Source organism: Amblyomma americanum, chromosome 11 (genome assembly GCF_052857255.1).
Source record: "Amblyomma americanum isolate KBUSLIRL-KWMA chromosome 11, ASM5285725v1, whole genome shotgun sequence".
NCBI lineage: Eukaryota > Metazoa > Arthropoda > Arachnida > Ixodida > Ixodidae > Amblyomma > Amblyomma americanum.
Window position 1 is genome coordinate 10,855,430 of NC_135507.1, and position 19,491 is coordinate 10,874,920.

General features: G+C 48.2%; 1 protein-coding gene across 1 annotated transcript in view; it reads left to right on the forward strand.

Moving 5' to 3' along the window:
• Positions 1–2,587: 2,587 nt before the first annotated feature.
• LOC144110082 (lysosomal alpha-glucosidase-like) overlaps positions 2,588–19,491 on the forward strand; it is a 30,265-nt gene continuing 13,361 nt past the window's right edge. The window contains exons 1-12 of the mRNA XM_077642897.1: positions 2,588–2,825; positions 8,118–8,357; positions 9,632–9,858; positions 11,474–11,646; positions 12,518–12,701; positions 12,950–13,046; positions 13,592–13,704; positions 14,048–14,173; positions 14,574–14,696; positions 15,277–15,405; positions 15,498–15,617; positions 16,643–16,751. Coding sequence (XP_077499023.1) covers positions 2,720–2,825; positions 8,118–8,357; positions 9,632–9,858; positions 11,474–11,646; positions 12,518–12,701; positions 12,950–13,046; positions 13,592–13,704; positions 14,048–14,173; positions 14,574–14,696; positions 15,277–15,405; positions 15,498–15,617; positions 16,643–16,751 — 1,747 coding nt within the window. The 5' untranslated portion in view covers positions 2,588–2,719. The remainder of the gene's footprint in view (positions 2,826–8,117; positions 8,358–9,631; positions 9,859–11,473; positions 11,647–12,517; positions 12,702–12,949; positions 13,047–13,591; positions 13,705–14,047; positions 14,174–14,573; positions 14,697–15,276; positions 15,406–15,497; positions 15,618–16,642; positions 16,752–19,491) is intronic.

Below are 19,491 nucleotides of genomic sequence, written 5' to 3' on the forward strand. Positions count from 1 at the left end.
AGACGAACTAGAGGCAGCTTTGCATGACTCCAACCACAATAGCACCCCGGGACCGGATGGCGTTCGGTACTTAACATTTCCCAGCCTTCCTAAGTCACACAAGCTGGCCCATTGAAAGAGATTGAAGAATACTGGGCTAACGTTGATCTTCCCTCTGCCTGGAAGGAATCTGGTCATACCTATTCCAAAACCTGGCAAGCCGAGTCCGTCGTTACAAGGCCTAAGGCCTATAACCCTATAATACCCAGCGTTTGTAAGATGATGGAACGTGTGGCTCCGAGGAGACTTGAACGGTTCTTATACAAGTACAACGTCCTGTACCCTACGAAAATAGGTTTTCGCCGAAGGCTCTGCACACTGCAGGATATTCTCCGAAGTCGTCATAATGGTGTTCTCGCATATATCCTAGCAGCGCACAGCTCCGAGTGGTCGTTGAGGTAGACGGGAAAAAGAGCATTTGGTTCCATGCCCTACTCTACCATACTTCACTGGTTTCAGGAGGAGGGATAGCCGGGAACCTCTCTCGCTTCGTGAAAGCATTTCTTGAGGACGCAACACTCTAAAATGGTTGGGAGTACTCAGGGTGAATTTGGCAGCGTAATGAAATCGACGTCCCCCAAGGTGCTGTCATATCTTCCGCTCTTTTTAGCATTGCCATTTCAGGCCTATTCTAGAAAGGCGGACAGTGACAGCCTTTCGTAATTGTGCCTTGTATGCGGGCGATATAATGCTGTGGGCTAACTCAGGGTCCCCTGGGGAGCAAAAATTAGCCCTACAGGCAGCCCTCAATGCTGTCCACGGCTACATCCAAGAGAACGGCACTCAAACTTCTCCTCCAAAATAAAACAAAAAGAAACGAGTACATAAACAGTCCACGCCTACGAGCCGATGCATGATCGCAACTTATCTTCCTTCGATTAGGGGCTCAGTCACTTGCCGGAGACGAACAATCCGTGTACTGAGCATGCTAATTCATGAGGATCGAGGAGCCAAAAGCTGGCTTCGGAGCGCAGTGGTTAGTTGCCACCACGCCCTACACATCATGCGCCGTGCCTTTCCACGTGCGTGAGTGGAAAGGCAGTCGTAGCTCTCGTGTAACATCAAAAATTCTATAGCATATCCGCACATGGGGCCTTACGTGACCCAGAACCTTAAGCTTGAGCGCATCAGTCGCAATTTCGCCTGGCTATCGCAGTACTGCTCAGTAGCGGACCTATACGCATGCAGCAAAATCAATGCTCTACAATATGTGGTGGAGCAGCAATCGCAAGCCCAGCACGTCCGTCTCTCCACAACGGCGGCTGGCCGTCAGATCCTGCAGGCATTAGGCTACCACGTTGATGAAGCAGAGCCGCTCTAGTCTCCTGCTTTTCACTTGACATCCACTTGGGACGAGTTGGCTTACAGCTGAGACCAGCAGATTTTTTTTATTTATTACTCCTCAAAGGTTCCTTGCGGAACATTACACGACGGGTGGGTATAACACGGCAAAGATAACTATACATTATTAAGATGGAGGACAGATGTTACATTGATGAATGAACTTCCTCGATGGCGGACTTGAATAGTTGATGATTGGTGATGGCGGCCACTTCAGTCGAGAGACCATTCCAGTCGCGGGAAACCGCTGTTGTAACCAGCTGATCCAGGCTGATCTAGCTAAGGCTAGCTGAATTCAGACTCGGGACTCTCACATGGGGTACTTCTGCCACAGTATCATAGCAATTTGTCATGTACTTGGCATTTAACTGACGCTGTCAGTGAACGCCTGCGGAAGGAAACATATTCATATGTGCATTAGCGTAGTACTGATGTACTAAAAAAAAGCAGTCAAAACGCCTCGGTGATTCCGGGTAGTCGCAACGACACTGCATGGTTAGTAAAAGCGGAAATCGTCACCTTGCTTCGCGTACTGACACCGAATGCGCTTTGCAGCTTATCAAAGGCCCCGAACCAGAGGCACGTCTCTCTCCGAACGCGCCACGAAACTCTATATTTAACTACGTTTGGGTGTTAAGGTTCAGTGACTACGCCTGCTGACGTATTAGTCGCTACGTATCGCAACGACTGGCGTGCAGCCATCAGAACTGCAGGGCTACGTACGCAACATTCGCAGCGACAAAGGTACACAGCGATCCTTGCCATTAGCGCGAGAAGTCAGCGCGCGCGGAGATTATGCTTTACGTATGTACACAGTACGTGCATTTTCGCTGCCCGTATACACAGCGCTGAAACGCCGCAGTCGCATAGCTGGTGTACAGGAAGAACTGTCGGTTACAAACGGCACTGCGTCGCCGCGGGGGTGACATGATCGTTCAATGTTAATTAATGTGCATCTCGTTGGCGTCGACGGTGCGTCGATCCCCCAGTACGCGACGGTTCTGATGCGGACGAGCCGGATTAGGCAATGTAACGGGTCCCCCCCTCCAGCCCCACCGGACGTTGTCGTTCCGGACGACATTGAGCCGCACTGTGACAGGCGCGCGGAGCCATTGTTCGCCAGTATGAGCGCGCGGTTAGCGCCGCATAGGGAACTGGCGCACAGCATTCGGCGGGGCGGCACACTTCGATTGGGGCGATACGCCGACGCCGAGCATCGTGCGGTTTTGGTAGTGCGCGCTGCACGAGTCGGAGCGTAACCGAGCCGAGGACGTGGTCCTCTTGGCAGTGCGCCGTGCCTGAGCGCGGCCGTCTCTAGGAGTGGCTGCTCGTTGCCTTCATGGCTCGGGACACCGACGGCAGTGGATTCGGACGCTCGCACACATTCAGGCTGGACCGACCGCCGTCTGGAAGCAGCACTAGCTGCTGGGAACGCTGCAACATGCGTGAGTGTATGGCTTGTCGACACGTGGCCTACCTAGTTCGAGTGGCTCTTGGAATAATTGTGCCGCGCAATAGAACCGTATTCGTGATTTGCGTTAGCTTGCTATACTGAGCTTGTTAAGGCGTGATGAACCTTTCTAAGCCGACATACCGATCAGATGCACGCCACCACGAGCGCGCCATATTGCCCGTCAAGCCTATAGCGATGTTAGGCCTAAGATTCAGCCTGCTATCATTGAAGCCTTGGGGATATGAATCACTTATGGAATCACAGCTGAGTGACATCGAATATGTATTCTTCTAAGCCATCGTGTGGCATTTCTTCGATATCGACGATTCTTTCTTTTTTTTTTTACCATGGCGAAAAACGTTTTGCTTTCAAGCTTCTGTGCTTGGGCTGACCTGGTAGAGCGAATATCGCCGCTGTTCAAGCATTTTCTGTTCGAGCGTGAGTCCTGAAGCACCGCCTCATCCACAGCTTTGTGGGATCACTATATTGTTTTGCGCACGCGCAGATGCGAGAACTCAACCTTCGCTCATATGTAATGATCCACGAAATGAAAGCTTTACTGCGGCAGCCATGCATGGGCTGCATACGGACGTTGAAAATCCCCAGTGCAGTAAAGTAATTGTCGGACTATACATTCTCACTAAAACCACCGCGTAAGGAATAACCACAGTTTCGAGCCTTGCGGCATACCTAACTCTGGATGCATCAGGACTTGTATTCCTGGTGTCTTGGCTTGGACATGTTTGTGCATGTGTGCATACCACTTAATCTGAACTATGCTGTTACGGCTACCCTTCCAACAGGCCAGCAGTGAGTGCTTCACTTCTTTAGGGTTCGTGGTGTTTCCTTCGTCGATGCTGCCGGCCACGCCCATTAATGCACGGCTGGGCGTGACCGCCTGCTGCAGCTGTGGAGGTGTCTGGACCATGCATTTATTTTCGAAACTCAACAAGCGCGAGATCGCATATGTTAAAACCTGTCCGCTCGTCAAGATTACCGCCATTGTACAAAAATTTTGTACAAAAATGTTTGTACATTGTACGAAAATGCCAACACAGTGACACCAGGAGAAGACGTGCTTCAAATTAAATCATGCTTAGCAAACAACGGTGAAAAATAGCACGCTTGCCCGCAGCAGCCACTTATACCACTTAAGTCGAGCAGAGATTGGTGCGCTTAATTCAACTTCGATTTCAGTTCGTTTACGTCGACGGCGCTATTCCTTACTGCTGTTAGTGAGGAGATCGGTCATGCAGCCAGGTCCTTCTACTGTGCTAACGTTTATTGTATAGATATGGCGGAGTTGCCCCACACAAAAATGTGGCATGCATGACATGAAGGTAAAGGCGCATGTATGTACAATGTATGTAACTTGTGCACCGCCGTCTATTGGTACGGAGGCTTTGCTCCTCAAATCAACGGCGTTCCAGGCTGCGGTCCAGCCGCAAGAGCCGCTGATTATGACACGCCCGGTAAAGCATGTAATGCGAAGGCAAGATAACCGATGGTATTTAAGGGTAAGGAGTGGATTTCAAGAGAAAGCAAGCGTAGCATGGGGCGGCAGAGTTAGGTGGGCAGATTATATCAAGAATTTGGCAGGGACAGGGTGGCCGTAGCTGACACAGGACAGGGTTAATAGGAGAGATGTGGTAGAGGCCTTTGTCCTGCAGTGGGCGTTGTCAGGTTGCCGCTACTGCTGATGGTGATGATGGAACTGCCTAGTCTTGTGCCGCATTCTTTCAGTGCACTCTGTAAAAGAACGCTTCTCCTAGCAGCCGCCATTGAGATGGTATGACATCTTCTTACATAGTTCTTTATGGCTCAATTTCGTTGCCTTTATGCAACGCAGCGTTTATGCTCTTCCGCTAGGGCGAGATGCAAGTTGAAAGTCCGGCACATTTGTGAATGCAAAACTGCGCCTTACGCATGCACGATGTTCGTGCTGGCTGCGTTTTTGAACATTTTTGGTCGCAAAGAATCCACATTTGTGGATTCGTTGGTACTGCGTATATCCGCAGACGCTTTAGAGGGACTCGCCGTGGTAGTCGCGTGCAGCTTCTTGTAATCACGTTTCGCTTACAGAGCAATAATGATGTACAGTCTTGGTCAAAAGTCTTAAGGCCAGAGTTCAGCTGTAGCGAAATGAATGTTCCTAGAATGCTCCGTGTAGCGGATCAATCAAAACACAAGTCAAGCAGGAAGCTTCTCTACCGCAAGAACAAACATTCTGCTAGCATTTCAAGGTCATTAAATTTTTAATAGTTGCCGTAATGGCTCTGTTATGCGGCTGAAGCGAAAAGCCTTTGGCCTCAAGACTTTTGACCAAGACTGTACACCTGCCGCTATAGAAAAGCGGCAACATATATTTTTCAGCGTTGCTTCCTGCGTTTCAGTATTGCTAAGTAACTTCATTAGAAGCATACAGTTACCAATTTTCACATAATTATCCTTCATTTCTTTCAATATATATGTCACAGTTGAGGGGACACCTTTTAACACTGCCTGTAACCATGCGTGCCATTTTTACATTATCTGAAAAGAAAAAGCAATCTCGAAGCTTTAGAGAGCAGAAAATAAATATCATACAAGGGCGAGCGATTTGCTGGCAAATCTAATTAATGAATCGACCGCTTAAATGAGAAACCACAGGTACGCTTTAAGCCGTACACGCATTTGCCATCCTTTCATTGCTTGTTGAACTGGAGGTTTCTACAAACACAAGCGCCATATTTTTAACCAGTAATCTTTGTATGAATTTGACTTCGGTAGACAACAGCCGTAGCTTCCCGGCACCCTTGTTTGTAGCAGAGTTCAAGGGCACCATGAAGCCACGCCTGCGCGGCTGTGCTGCGTTTGGAAGCATCCTCACCCGCAGGGAAAGGCAAGGCCAGTGAATGAACCGCACTACGGGAGGTCCGACGTCGTACACAGGCACGAGCGGAAATCAGCGTGTGCTAACCGAAAAGCACGTGACTGTCACTCTCAGGATATAAATAGGAGCTTGCTATTTCCCCTGAGGTGGTAAACACCTTGCCTGTACGCACCAACGTGGCTGAAACCCGGGGCATAACGAAAAGGCTTAGAAATAACTTGAGGACAGTGCAGTGAGGTACTGCAAAGTACTCGAGTAACGCTTAGGGAGTAACCTGAGGGAGTAACGCTGAGAGAGAGAGAAAGCAAGCAGCAGAAGAAATTCATGTTAATAATACAAGTATAATTTAATATCTAAATTTCTGTCTGAACCAACAGTAACATTTCGTTTTTGACACCATAGGACAAGATATGCCAGAATATGCCGACAGTACACTGTCCCTTTAATGATAAGGCACAGGTGTTCTCTTTTAGGAGGTACTACAGAAAGCCTATTTAGAAACTTTTCAGGCTGTGCGCGGCATCATTTAGGCTAGTAGCTTCCGGGGTTCCTGGGTGCAGAGGCAAGCTACAATTGCAGGTTGCAAGGCAAGGGAGCGTACTTAATACGATTTGCGAATATAAGGAGTCACGGTCGAAACCTTAATTTGCCACTTCCTCCCTAGCCTTGACACCACCCCAAGGCGTCCTGCATAGCTTGTGTGGTTTTGCTAAGAGTGTACTCTGGGGAGGTGGTGGTCCCGCCTTCCAGATTGCCGCTACCACTTATCTAAGTACAAGTCGATGCAGTATAAAAGAGAACATTTTACAGCGAGAGCTGTAGGGTGCGGGCGTATATGCTTGGAGCCCTCGCAGTGCCGGCGCGCTCGACCGCTCGGCTCTCGTTCAGACCTGGTGAGTGTGGAAGCAGTCATGTTCCATTCGAAGAAGTTTCACGGAGTTTCAAGGAACTTTAAGAACAGAAATGGCTCACTTTCTACAGATCGACGGAGTTTTCGAGCTGCTACGTGAAAAAAAAGGAAAAAGGGTTTGAAATAGGGAATTGTTGGTCTGATTGAAGAAATTTTCGCTCATGGCACGGAACATCACTGTGTGTAAGCTGGAAGGGGAACACGCAGCGCCGGTGCTCTCTCCTCTCCCAGGAGGGAGCCGGTGAGGGAAATCACGATGGAAGCTGGGATGAGAGGATGAGGTTGTGCGCCCTTGATTGTAGCAGATTTGGCATTCGCAGATGGGACACGAGGCCGCCATACCTACACTTTAAACATAATATAGAAAAAGGGGAGTAAGCTGTCCTATAGCGTACTACCTTTTATAAAATAGTGTGTATTAGAGGACAGCTACTCCTTTCTTTACTCCCATATAGGCGCGTATTCGGGTTAATAGTGTGCACAGGACACACACGCTGCTCATATCTCGCTGAGTTTGGAGTATACGTGGCATAGCGTAAACATGTCAACTTTTCGTTAGCGTGCGGTTGAACTATTGCTTACCAAACATGTGCGAGAAGCGGAACTTCTATTTTCCACGTAGTTTTCACGAAGAGGCTCGATTCCTTTAATGCCGTTTCAAGTAACATCCTTGAGTAAAAATAAATTTGGTTCTTGCCTTGATTAAGCGTTCCCTTTAATACTGCTCGTACCTGTACCTAGGCGTAACAGCGGACAGGTACTGCGAAGCGCTGGCCGGCGACAAAGTTAGCACAATGACCGCCGTTTGCAGGTTTCTTATATTGTTTCGCGATTCAGCGGCTCCTACAGTACTTTGCCCCGACGGCCATGCATGTACTGGTATACAACAGGCCTGCGGGCTGGGCGTTCCTTGTGGAGACACCGGCTAAATGTTGGCTGTTAGTTCCAGAGGAAGCGATTATCAGGCTTAGTTAACACAAAACTGCCGCTGAAAAATTACACGGTGACCGTTAAAGACGCTGCGACTTTCGGCGCCGGCCATGTTCTCTGGCACGAGCGACTGAGTGGCAGCACGCTCACGGGCTGCCGTGCGATAGGCTGACAATCCACGTCACAACTCAGGGGTATTACAGCGAGTGTTGCCGTAGCGTTGGGTCGGTTGAACTAAGCGGGAGACACAAAAGTCAACCTAACCTCGCTTTGCATGTGTTGTGCTCATCCTCTGAATCTGTGCGTACGGCGAACCGTCGCTAAACCGGCCATTGTCTCTTGAATAGCGTATAACGCACGAATGAGGGGAAATGGTTCAGTGTAGGGACACAATTGTCCGTTGATCCCAGCCCACATACGGAAGTTTCTACTTATCTTCCCATGTGAATACAGCCTTACAAGCCACGAAAGTAAGGCTGACATGGATATTAGTCATAAGAGCGCTGATGGCAACCAAGCTGATTCTCGGCAACATCACCCCCCCCCCCCTTCCTCGACTTGTCTTCTCGCAGCGAGCATATCCAAGACGCACCTGATCATCGGCATCGTGGTGTTCTTGATGGCGTGCATGATCATCATCCTGGTGGCCCTGGCAGTGACCATAGCGACGCACCGCTACTTCTACTACAACGTGGCTCCCGCGGGCTCGTCGGGAGGTGGGGCCGGTGGGGGTGGCTCGGACGGCGGGGTGCCCGGACAGCCCGAGCCGGAATTGATCACGGACATACCCTGTCCTGTGCAGAGAGTCGAAGGTCAGTCCTCTGCCATCGTAGCCCCGGGGCCAAGCTTGTATCGCTGCTTACGGTAAATAATACTAGCGGGATACGATATATCTCAGCTCCGTGAACAATGGACTTAAGTGAGTGGTGTAATGTCATAAATATAACTTCATGTAGCCCTCATCCTTGGTTATCCAAACAATGTCCTGGTGGAATCAGCGGCTAGAGCTGCACGCAGGGACACTTACCAGGAGAGCTATTTAAAAAAATTTTTTGTTAAGGTATGATTCAATGATTGCATGATTCAATAAAGCCTCCATCACCTTTGCACTTCCAAATCAAATCAAATCAAATCCTTCCTGTCATGTTTCTATTTTTTTTATTTCTGTCAACTTGCCACACTGATAATTTTGTTTTTGTGTGTAAATGTGACTGAGGGGTGTTCAAGTGCAATTCAGACTCCGGGAGGAAGCTGGGTAGTAACTTAAGGTGGGGTTCCGAGATCCAAATAAAAAACCACGGATCTCAGATTCAGTGGGGGTGTCGTTAAAACCGCAGGTAAACCGGTTTATCAAACCGCAAGTGCGCTTTAGTTCCTAGCATTCCTAGTAGGTAGTTCGTGCGTTGCGCCATGGTTGCGTACAGTTTCTATGGCAACGGAAAGGAAGCGCACTGAACCAAAAAGCAGCAATCGTTGGCATTGACGTCATCAAACAGGAAAGCGGCTTGCGACGTGAGCTTCGTGTGATTGAGACAGAACCGGCAGTGGTGTGCGCTTCGGAATAATGTGTAACCTGCTGCGCTCGCTTCGCGATTGCGGGAAATGTACGCGAGGTTATTAAGTAACTTTTGTTACTTTTATTAAGCGATGGAATTAAGACACGTTAGAGTTAAATGAAAGCTTGCAGTATGTTATTGGCCAGGAGCACTAAGAAAAGACGGTATTTGCAAAGTGTCAGGTTAGGTGATTGCACATGGTCGGTGTGTATGATGGGGTGTATGACTAAGCATGATCTCTAATGGTTACAAGCGTGTGGTGTGGTGTGATGTCACACACCATGTGATTCCACCAAACCGGAAGTTACTGCAAACACCTCGACTGGCTCCTTGTGCTACCGTGACCAAGGCTGTGTACTGTCTAGGCATCCGCTAATTTCATTTTTTTAGAGGTAACCGAGGGAACAAATGCGGATTACAAAGCACATGGAGCTTTAACGATGTCGGCGCAGGTATACGGTAGTAGTCAGTGGATCGTCAGCACATCTGTCGCCTCTTTGTTTCTTCTGTTCTCGGTGAAACTGGCACAGACTGCGAGAAGCATGGTTGCAAGGTCGTAACGGACATGGAGCGGGCGCGCTGCTTCCTGAGGGACGACGCGTTCGGCTACCGCTACCGGCACACCACGTACGGCGACCGGGAGGTCAACTACAGCCTCACCTACGACATGACCTCGCAGGGGCCCTTCGCCGACGACGTCATCAACAACGTCCGCGTGCAAGCGGTCTTCCTCACCGAGGACACTCTCAGGCTTAGGGTTCGTATACGTCGTCGAAGGTGCACCCATTTTATTTTTTTTTCTGAGCCCGAATAAGGCCACTGTCGGACAATGAACCTTCCTAATTATCTGCAGTTAGCCTTGTCGTCCGCTTTAGCCACTACCTTGTCCCAGTGGATTTCCCAATCTTACTATATGCCACCCTTCCCTTCTCCTATCCTATTCCACTATGCCCCAGGCCGTATGCCCTGCGTTTTCTCTTTGTCGGTGTAAAGTATTTTTATCAGACAAGAGTAGAGAAGCTGACCAGTAATAGATTTCTCTCTCCTTCTAGAAACTCTCTCTGCAGCCTCAAAAGCAATCAATTTTCATACAACGAAGTGTAAAGAAGGAAAAGATAAAAGCGTTTCTGCGACGGTCTAATGAGTCTTAGACATCGTTCAGACGGTGGCAGGGACAGCACTGAAACCTTTAGAAGTAACGGCAGTGTTTCACTCTAAGTAAAGCAATCGTGGTGTCGAAATGGGCCCACTGCGCCGGTTTCAACGTCGGAAGTGTTTTGTCAGGTGGCGCCCTAACGCAGAGTGGCACGAGTCGGAACTTAAAGGGAGGGGGGGGGGGGTCTGTTACTTCTGCCCCTGATGGTACGTTTGTACGAATCAACAGGAAGGGAGCAGAGGGTATTACAAACGTAACAAATTATTAGTCAAAATCAGAAGCCTTAGAATTATCAAGAATAGATTATTAGGTCTGCCTTACGACATTACTCTCAAACGAAATTAATTATAAATCAAACCAGGATAATTAAATCTTATCATAAAGAGTACCGTTTAGACGGTACAGACAAGGAAAATTATTTACGAGTCAAAATTAGGAGCACCACAACTTATCAAGGCTGAACATATCATCTCGAAAAATACTCCGCAGGCATTAGGAAGAAAAGCTGAAGTGCACGGCCAGTCTTCGCAAAGAAGAACATATTTCTCTTTAAAGTTGGGTAAAAAAAAATTGCAAAAATCTGCTGCTTTCATTCGCAACTGAATGAAATTTCGCCCACGTCCGGTTCTCGAACCCGAGAACAGCGTCTGTCCGGGGCAGTCGCTCTAGCAAATAAGTTAACCGTAGCTAGTATATAGTAAATGCCCTGCGCTCTAACCCGCCGCTGTAGCTCTGTGGTTAAGGCGCTCGTCTGCTGAGCCGGAGTACCTGGGTTCGAACTCGACCGCGGCGGCTGCGTTTCGATGGAGGCGAAACGCTAAGGCGCCCGTGTGCTGTGCGATGTCAGTGCACGTTAAAGGCCCCCAGGTGGTCGAAACTATTCCGGAGCCCTACACTACGGGACCTCTTTCTTCCTTACTTCTCTTAGTCCCTCCTTTATCCCTTCCCTTACGGCGCGGTTCAGGTGTCCGCCGAGATGTGAGATAGATAGTGCGCCATTTCCTTTCCTCAAAAACAATTTTTTCCCTGCGCTCTAAATGCGAATAAGCTTGTATTGGAGTAAACAGGGAGTAAGCTGTTCTCTAGCGCAATCCCTTTTTTAAAAGGGAGTGAACTAGAGGACTGCTTATTCACTTTTTACTCCTTTCTGTTTAGAGTGTGCTTAGGCGCCCTTAGCCCGTGCATTAAGGTGTCGTGTCCATCGTGGCTGGCGCAGATCCACGACGAAGACCGGCAGCGCTACGAGGTTCCCGTGCTGGAGAACTCGGCGCTGCTGCGCCGTCCACCGTCCGTGGACAAGACCCAGCTGCGCTACCTGATCGAGGCCAACGAGACGAGGAGAGGGCGCGCCAAACTGCGGGTGCTGCGCGCCGACAACTACGTCGTCATGTGGGTCGCGCCGCGCTCTGTTTCGCTTACTCGCTCCCTCTGAATGCCCTTCCCCTGCATACGCCTACCGCGGTCCCTCACTGGCGTTTCTCCGATGCGTTTCGGAAAATCCCGCAGAGAGGAGCATATTAGAGCGAAAGCGCTACTTCACTTGCGAAGCTGAAAAACAGCGAGGTATGTGTGAAGCCTCAACCTTTGACGGAGCGCCAGCGGCATATTATATATGACAGCAGATGACAGGCAGCAACATGCCGATGAAAAATTGGCAGTGGCTTAATTTGGCTAATCCTGGAATTCAGCGAAAAGCAAACACGCTTGCTAAGCGCCTGAGGCTCGTCCATGGCAGCTCCGCTACACGCTCGCGTCAGCCGTTCTATATATACCCACATGACCACGTGGCTATGACGTGGTATCACATGGTCTTACAACACCCCCATCGGATGTCATCATGTGGCTTCACAGCACCCAATCGGATGTTCTTAAGGTGAACTCAAAGGTTACCCAATGTCAAAGGTCAGTTCAACTGAAGGTCATCGGTCAAGATCAGAGGTCAATGGTTTGACACCATTACTGTACCACATCTTTCTATTGACAAATAGCTGTGCTATAGACTGTCTAAATAATTTTTATAATGGTAAACTTCAATACCAAATGAAAAACTTACAACCGAAAGGGTTTGCTTCTGGGGCATGCTGTGTGGTTAGTTATGCATCTCCAACATTCAAAATCTCTTGGCAGTGAAAGCAACTCTTTTCTTCAAAGCTGTCTCCGAAGGTTAGCACTTAAATGGATGCTTACATGGCCCCTGTACTTTTGACAAAGGCTGCACGTCTGACTCACTCTGCGCGTCCTTGTCGACTCTCCTTTGCAGGATGGACTCGTGGCACCTGGTGATGACCGAGCAGTTCCTGCAGGTGGTGCTGCCGTACAGCGGCGACCAGCTGTACGGCTTCGGCGAGAACGGCCACGGGAACATCAGCCTCGCGCCGGGCAGCGGCACCATGTTCTCCAGGCGCCTCGCCAACAACAGCGCGATGGCGGCCTCTTCGAACACGGTACGCTTCCCGGTCTGTTCAGCAAGTATAGTGAGTGGGACGCACGCGATTTCTCACGTGACGAAATGTACGCGTGCAAGATTTTCTTTTTCATAGCCATAGGTACAAAAACTGGTACCATGTGTTAAGACTGCGGTCATGGGTACAATCAGTCATCGTACTATAAACATAGTGGTCATTTTAGTTATAGTGATACGTACTATAATTAAAATAAACACTTACGAGATTCTCCGACTATTTGCTTTCAGATATGGGAGAATTTTGCTGGCGTTCACCCTTTCTTCATGAACCCTAAAGGTGACGGGACCGCTTGGGGTGTACTCATTCTTAACAGCAATGCGATGGGTGAGTAAAACACCTTATGGACCTTGTTTTAAGTCTTTATTCCGACGATAGTTGTACTAGATACTTTTCTGCGATAAGCGGTGGTGTCACCGTCAAGGTTGGCATCGTAGTAGGTCGTAACCAGAAACTCTTGAGTTCATTTGCTTTTCATGAACAATGTTGTCTCGGTGGGCGTGACCACTAAAAGAGATGTGTACTGGGGAGTGGGCGCCCTCTTAGGTCCAGGCCTGGTTCAATGTGGGGACGCCGACAAGACGTTGTCAAGACGTGCTCCACAATGTGCTGACGTTGTTCATTCCAGTCCAGGCGCGCTCCACAATTGTCATTAAGAGCGTTTAGGGGGGGGGGGGAGTTGGTGGCACAAATATGGTCGTCAGTTCTTTTCGTACGTGGAAGGCGAAACACCTAGCAGCTTGTGAATCTTCAACTTTATGTTAACGATAAGCTTAAACAAGGCTTGTATATCTTAATTAGTTTATTGTTTATGCCTTTTATGTCGTCAAAGTTTTATGCCTGAAGTAGTTCTCATGCCATGCCTCTAACAGACTACACGGTGACTTCGGGTGGAAACATCGCCATTGCTACCACGGGAGGTATCCTCGACCTTTATTTCTTCGTTGGCTCGACACCCACCCATGTAGTTCAACTCTATCAAAAGGTAAAAAAAAATACCGACAACTTACACAGTTACTGACTTCTTTCGAATGTACTGCTGTATGAAGGTTGGACGTGAAGACAGCGTTCATGGGTTATATGTAAAGACAAATCTAAATGAATTTATTAGCAATATATTTATTGCAGTTATGAAATCAAATTACAGGGGCAGTGGCATATGAGAATTTCTCCGTGCAAACGATGTTGTAGCATGTTAAAAAAATCATTGCGTTTTGGGTTAATATATCGCGCGGGGATATACAGGCTCCTGCTTCTAAATAATTCCCAAATACGCTTCCCTTTTCTTATATGCGAACTCATACGTGTTCAAAAACGTTGCCTTCCAGCTTGTCGGGCTTCCCTTCATGCCTCCAGTATGGGCGCTGGGCTATCAAACGTGGATGGGCAACTATACGTCGATCACAGATGTCAAAAACGCAGTCACGTCTCTCGACCAGGCAGGTGTGCCCAAGGTACGTCTCACTGCATGTTCACATACACAGTCGGAGTCACTGCGTAAGTTTAAAGGTACTCGAAAGTAATTTTTACATTTTAATAATTGCTACATGTCTTATAGCACGCTCTATACGTTACGTTTGGTATTTCAACCGAGATCCACAATTTTATTTACAGTGTCAGCTATTACACTTAAATAATTGATTTCGTGCGAAAAAATAAATTAATTTGTGCATTATAAATGCTTGTTAGTAAACTCAGGACCCAGAGCGATCTGTACTATGAAGCATAGAACTAAAAGCGTAGGCGAGGCTCCTATCTAAATGTGTGCACATGAAACAAACGACGTATTATTTGAACCTTGTTGTTGGTTACTGCTGAGAAGAGTCATAGTAAAAATTGTTTTTTTTTTTCAAGGATGTAATCTGGCTGGACGTTTTCCAAGACTCAAGAGCCTTCACACTGAATTCCGCTTTCGGCGGTCTTCAATCGTACGTCCGACAACTGGCAACCTTGGGAGTCGAAGTTGGACTGGTCACAGTATGTGACGTGATTTCTTTAGCATGTTATTAGGCTATGATTAGCTCTAGCATAAAAGGTGCTTGATAGAACAGTTTTCGTGAACGTATCGCCGAATGTAAATAACGTTTTTTGTCAGAATCATTCATCTTTATCATCATAAATATATATGATGTTCTCTATGCTTGTGCAAAATTTTTGAGGCAAAAATCATTTGGAATTATCGCACATGAGAGAAACAGATTACTGGAAATGAAATAAAGAGCGAACTCTTCAATACTTACGCAAGAAAAAAAAATCATTTATTTCAGCATAAGTTAAATTCCTCCGAAAATGATGTCGTAGTTCAGAACATTTTATAGATGCACGAACTAGTTAACCAAGTGTGCAGCAGAAGGCATGCGATTGCACTCATGTCACTGAGCAGAAGACTTAAAAAAAACGATTTTCTTAATTCTGATGTTTGAGACTTTTTGTTGGCTTTCAGGTTCGGCGCACAGAGTTTGTTTAGGATCGTTTCCAGAGGAAAATAACGTGTACTAAACTTTATCCAAAAATTAAGGATAACCATTTCTTTTGCAACCCTTTCTTCCGCATTCAGAATCCAGCCATCGTTGCCGACAACATTACCAAGGAGTCTCCATATTTATTCGGGCTCGAAGAAGACGTGTTCGTAAAGAAAGGCGCAGGCTCTAATGTGGCGGACCCTAACGCCGTGCTGCTTGCTAAGGTGAGTGCCTGCAGAACTTAACGATCGTGGTCGCTTTCTTTATCCTACCTAACAAACGCATGCTTATGTAACGACTGGTATTCCTCTCGCAGGGGCTGCCGTCGGGAGCTTCAGCTTTCCCCGACTTTCTTAAGAACTCCACCAGGCAATGGTGGAAGACCCTCATTATGGACTACGAGGACACCACCGTTGATTTCAACGCGATGTTCCTGGTACGTTTTGTTCACCGCTATTCAGCGTTGCTGGTGCCTACGGACTGAGTCTTTGGCACCGTGAAACCGTTAAGACGACCGCGACTGCAGTTTGGGCATGCGGAGTTAAGCTTAATGATCTCACCCTGCGCTGTAACCGACTCATTGAGTGGTTGTTAGAGATTCAACGAGTCCTCACAAGTCTGCAGGAAGCTTCTCAACCGCCGATTTGCCGTGAAGACTGGCGCTTATGCAAGGACGACCCCCCGGACAATGTCGTACCGGAAAACTTTGCGTACACCAATGGCTTAGCGATTATTGCGATGCTGAGTTTAGAACTTGGGGGATCATTTTCATGTCCTGCTCCTGACGTCGTAGCATATACCACGGCTGCCATCTGCTCCGAGGAGTAGCAGAAGCAGTGCAGTTGATTTATAACTTCTTTTCAATTCACTTAGTGCTCAAAAGCTCACTTAGCTACTCACTATTACCAGATAGCTCTGGCATGATTCTAAGCGTAACAGCGTAAATGCCGATAGGCTTAATCCGGTACTGGGATCTGAATGTGCTCCCATAGAGCTATTCGAGTGAGCGTTCGCAACACACTTGCTGGTAACTTAGCTTCCGTGAGCTGAATTGTGTGGAAGTTTGGTGAACAGCATAAACTGCACGCTGATAAATTTTTACGCCTAATATAATGACACTGGCAGCATATAGTGTCGACCTGATTGCTGCCACTCTTACGGTTAACAAATTTAGGCGCCGCGGTTGCTCAGTGATTGTGGTGCTCGACTGCTGACCCGAAAGACGCGGGTCCGATCCCGGCCGCGGCGGTTGCATTTCGATGGAGGCGAAATACTAGCGGTCTGTGTACTGTGCGATGTCAGTGCACGTTAAAGAACCCCAGGTGGTCGAAATTTCCGGAGCCCTTCACTACGGCATCCCTCATATCCTTAGTGACGCTTTGGGACGTTAGACCACGTAAACCAAACCACTATTCACGAATTTCTATTTGTCTCTTGCCTGCCTCGTACGCCTCTTCGAAGAGGATGAACGAACCGGCCGAGTTCAGCAGCTCTGCGCCCTGTGGGCAGAACGACCCCTCGTGCCAGGTGTGTCCGCCGGGACGATGGGCAGACCCTCCGTATGTGCCAGGTGAGAAGGGATGTGTACTACATTCTTCGCACAGGGGAGTACGCAGAACTGACAAAAAAATTGCGAATACGCACGCAAAGTGCTGGATGCGACTGCTGTGGATCATCATCATCATCATCATCATCATCATCATCAGCCTTACTACACCCACTGCAGGGCAAAGGCCTCTCCCATGTCTCTCCAATTAACCCTATCCTTTGCCAGCTGCATCCACCCTTTGCCTGCAAACTTCTTAATCTCATCCGCCCACCTAACCTTCTGCCGCCCCCTGCTACGCTTACTTTCTCTTGGAACCCACTCCGTTACCCTTAAGGACCAGCGGTTATCTTGCCTTCGCATTACATGCCCTGCCCAAGCCCATTTCTTTCTCTTGATTTCGACTAGGATGTCATTGACCCGTGTTTGTTCCCTCACCCACTCTGGCCGCTTCCGATCTCTTAACGTTACACCTATCATTTTTCTTTCCATGGCTCGCTGCGTTGTCCTTAACCTAAGCTGAACTCTTTTCGTTAGCCTCCACGTTTCTGCCCCGTAGGTGAGTACCGGTAAGATTATGCTGTTGTACACTTTCCTCTTGAGGGAAATTGGTAAACTGCCACTCATGATCTGCGAGAATTTGCCATATGCGCTCCAGCCCATTCTTATTCTTCTAGTTATCTCCCTCTCATGATCTGGATCAGCTGTCACTACCTGCCCTAAGTAGACGTATTCCGGCACAATTTCTAGGCTCTCGCTGCCAATTGTGAACTGTTGTTCCCTTGCTAGGCTGTTGAACATTACCTTGGTTTTCTGCATGTTAATTTTTAGACCCATCGATCTGCTCTGCCTGTCTAAATCGTTGATCATGATTTGCAGTTCACCTCCTGAGTGACTCAGCAAGGCAATGTCATCAGCAAATCGCAGATTATTTAGGTATTCTCCATTTATTCTTATTCCCAACTGTTCCCAATTCAGGCTTCGAAATACCTCCTGTAAACATGCGGTGAACAGCATTGGCGAGATGCGTCCTCAGCTGTCACTCACAAAAAAAACCGTGTGTCCTGTCTTGGCCAATGCGGGGGATTGGCCAAGACACATGCGGCGGCTGACAGGCGCAAAAGAGCGTTGTGCATAAAGAAGTGTCAGTGGTCATTGGCGCGTTAAAATTAAGTACGAATTGGTTTAGTGAGATGGGCGACGGAATATCGGATGAAGACTTCATGGCCATATGGTTTCATTACAAATGAAGTTTGTGCATGAGCAGAAAGAAGTAATTCAGAAAGATTTCAGGACGAAAGCTGTTTCGTTTTTAAAAGGAAGTTTCTGAATGGCAGAGTGCGCGTTCCACCAAGGGAAAGAACTACCCCAGAAGACAAACCCCGGCCAGGCTGTCGAAATGGGTTTTAAAGTAGGCGGTTCCGTACAGAGGAGAAGTGGCGGCGGGGCAATAAGTGATCGATCGTTTCGGGTTTTCGTCTACTATTTCTTGCCCCTTCTTTCAAGGTCATCTTCATAACGCGAATAACCTGTTCTACAGCCACATATGCAGTCATGTATGCAGCGCATGCTTACAAAGACATGGCTGTTGAGTAGTTACACTTGGCCCTGGACTTATATACAGGTGGGCAGCTGCAAATTGCGGGGGCTAAAGCGGTTCCTAAAAAAAAAACTGGAGTACAAACCTTAGAATGCACTTCATTGTAAAACGTTGTGGTAAGGAAAGATGTACTAGGTGCTGTGGTGCATCATGACACTAAAGCTCCAGTACTATGCAGCTATATGTGTTCTTCTGCGAACTGTGTCGCGTCGTGCGGAGACAGAGGCGACTACGCAGTGGCCGCAACAAGAAGAACGAGCAACGTTTATTTGCCCGCCTTTTTATACAGGATGGGGGCGGGGGTATATCAGCGCCAAGCGCACAACTTGAGCAAGCACTGAGATAGCGTGATAAGACAATTCATGATGTGCGATTGTGAATTAAACAGCGCATGCCCGATACATCCCCGGAGGGGTAAATAAATGAAAAAAAGTTCCTGTTAGTTGATTAAAAGCAGCATCGTAATGAAGTCGCCGCGGTGGCTTGATTGTACGCGCCGACCTTCTTGGGACAGGCGTCGGCCTAGGAGCAGTAGGTAACGTATGGCCCACTGTACTTGCGGCTACCGCGTTGTTGATGGAAGACTGGCGAGCAGGTAGATCGTTGATCTGATGGAGCAACAGAGCTGCTTGAAGGAGATGAGCTAGGATCAAATGGCTCACGCTTGGGCGAAGCACAGTCGTCGCCTCGGTCACTGATGCCCACTGCATATTTTTCGTCTGTTGCGTCTAAACACCGGAAGATCTTGTTTGTACCTCGTAGGAGCTGGGAGCCGCAGTAGCGACGACGCCACCGGCCGCCACCAGCCGTTATGACACTGCAAAAGTGCTGAACCCTGCACCATCTATTGATGCATCGCATCTTTGATTGCTTGCGGGGATCAAATATTGCTAGCACAGGTGTTGAGCTTAGAATATGTGAGATACTTTTCCACTCTCGCATGTAATTTTCAGTCCACTCGAATTCTGAGCGTGATTTGATAAGCGCTCTAAGTAATGCAGTTCTCTCAGACAAGCGCGGCACGTATCTGCCAAAATAGTTGCAGCACAACGAGCATGCGCTGAACCTCAAGTTTGCGTTCTTGCGTTGAAAGTGACACCTGCTTTTTCAGCAGGCTTTCATCACTGCCACTAGCCTTTCATCACGCTCCTTCCTGGTTGCGCC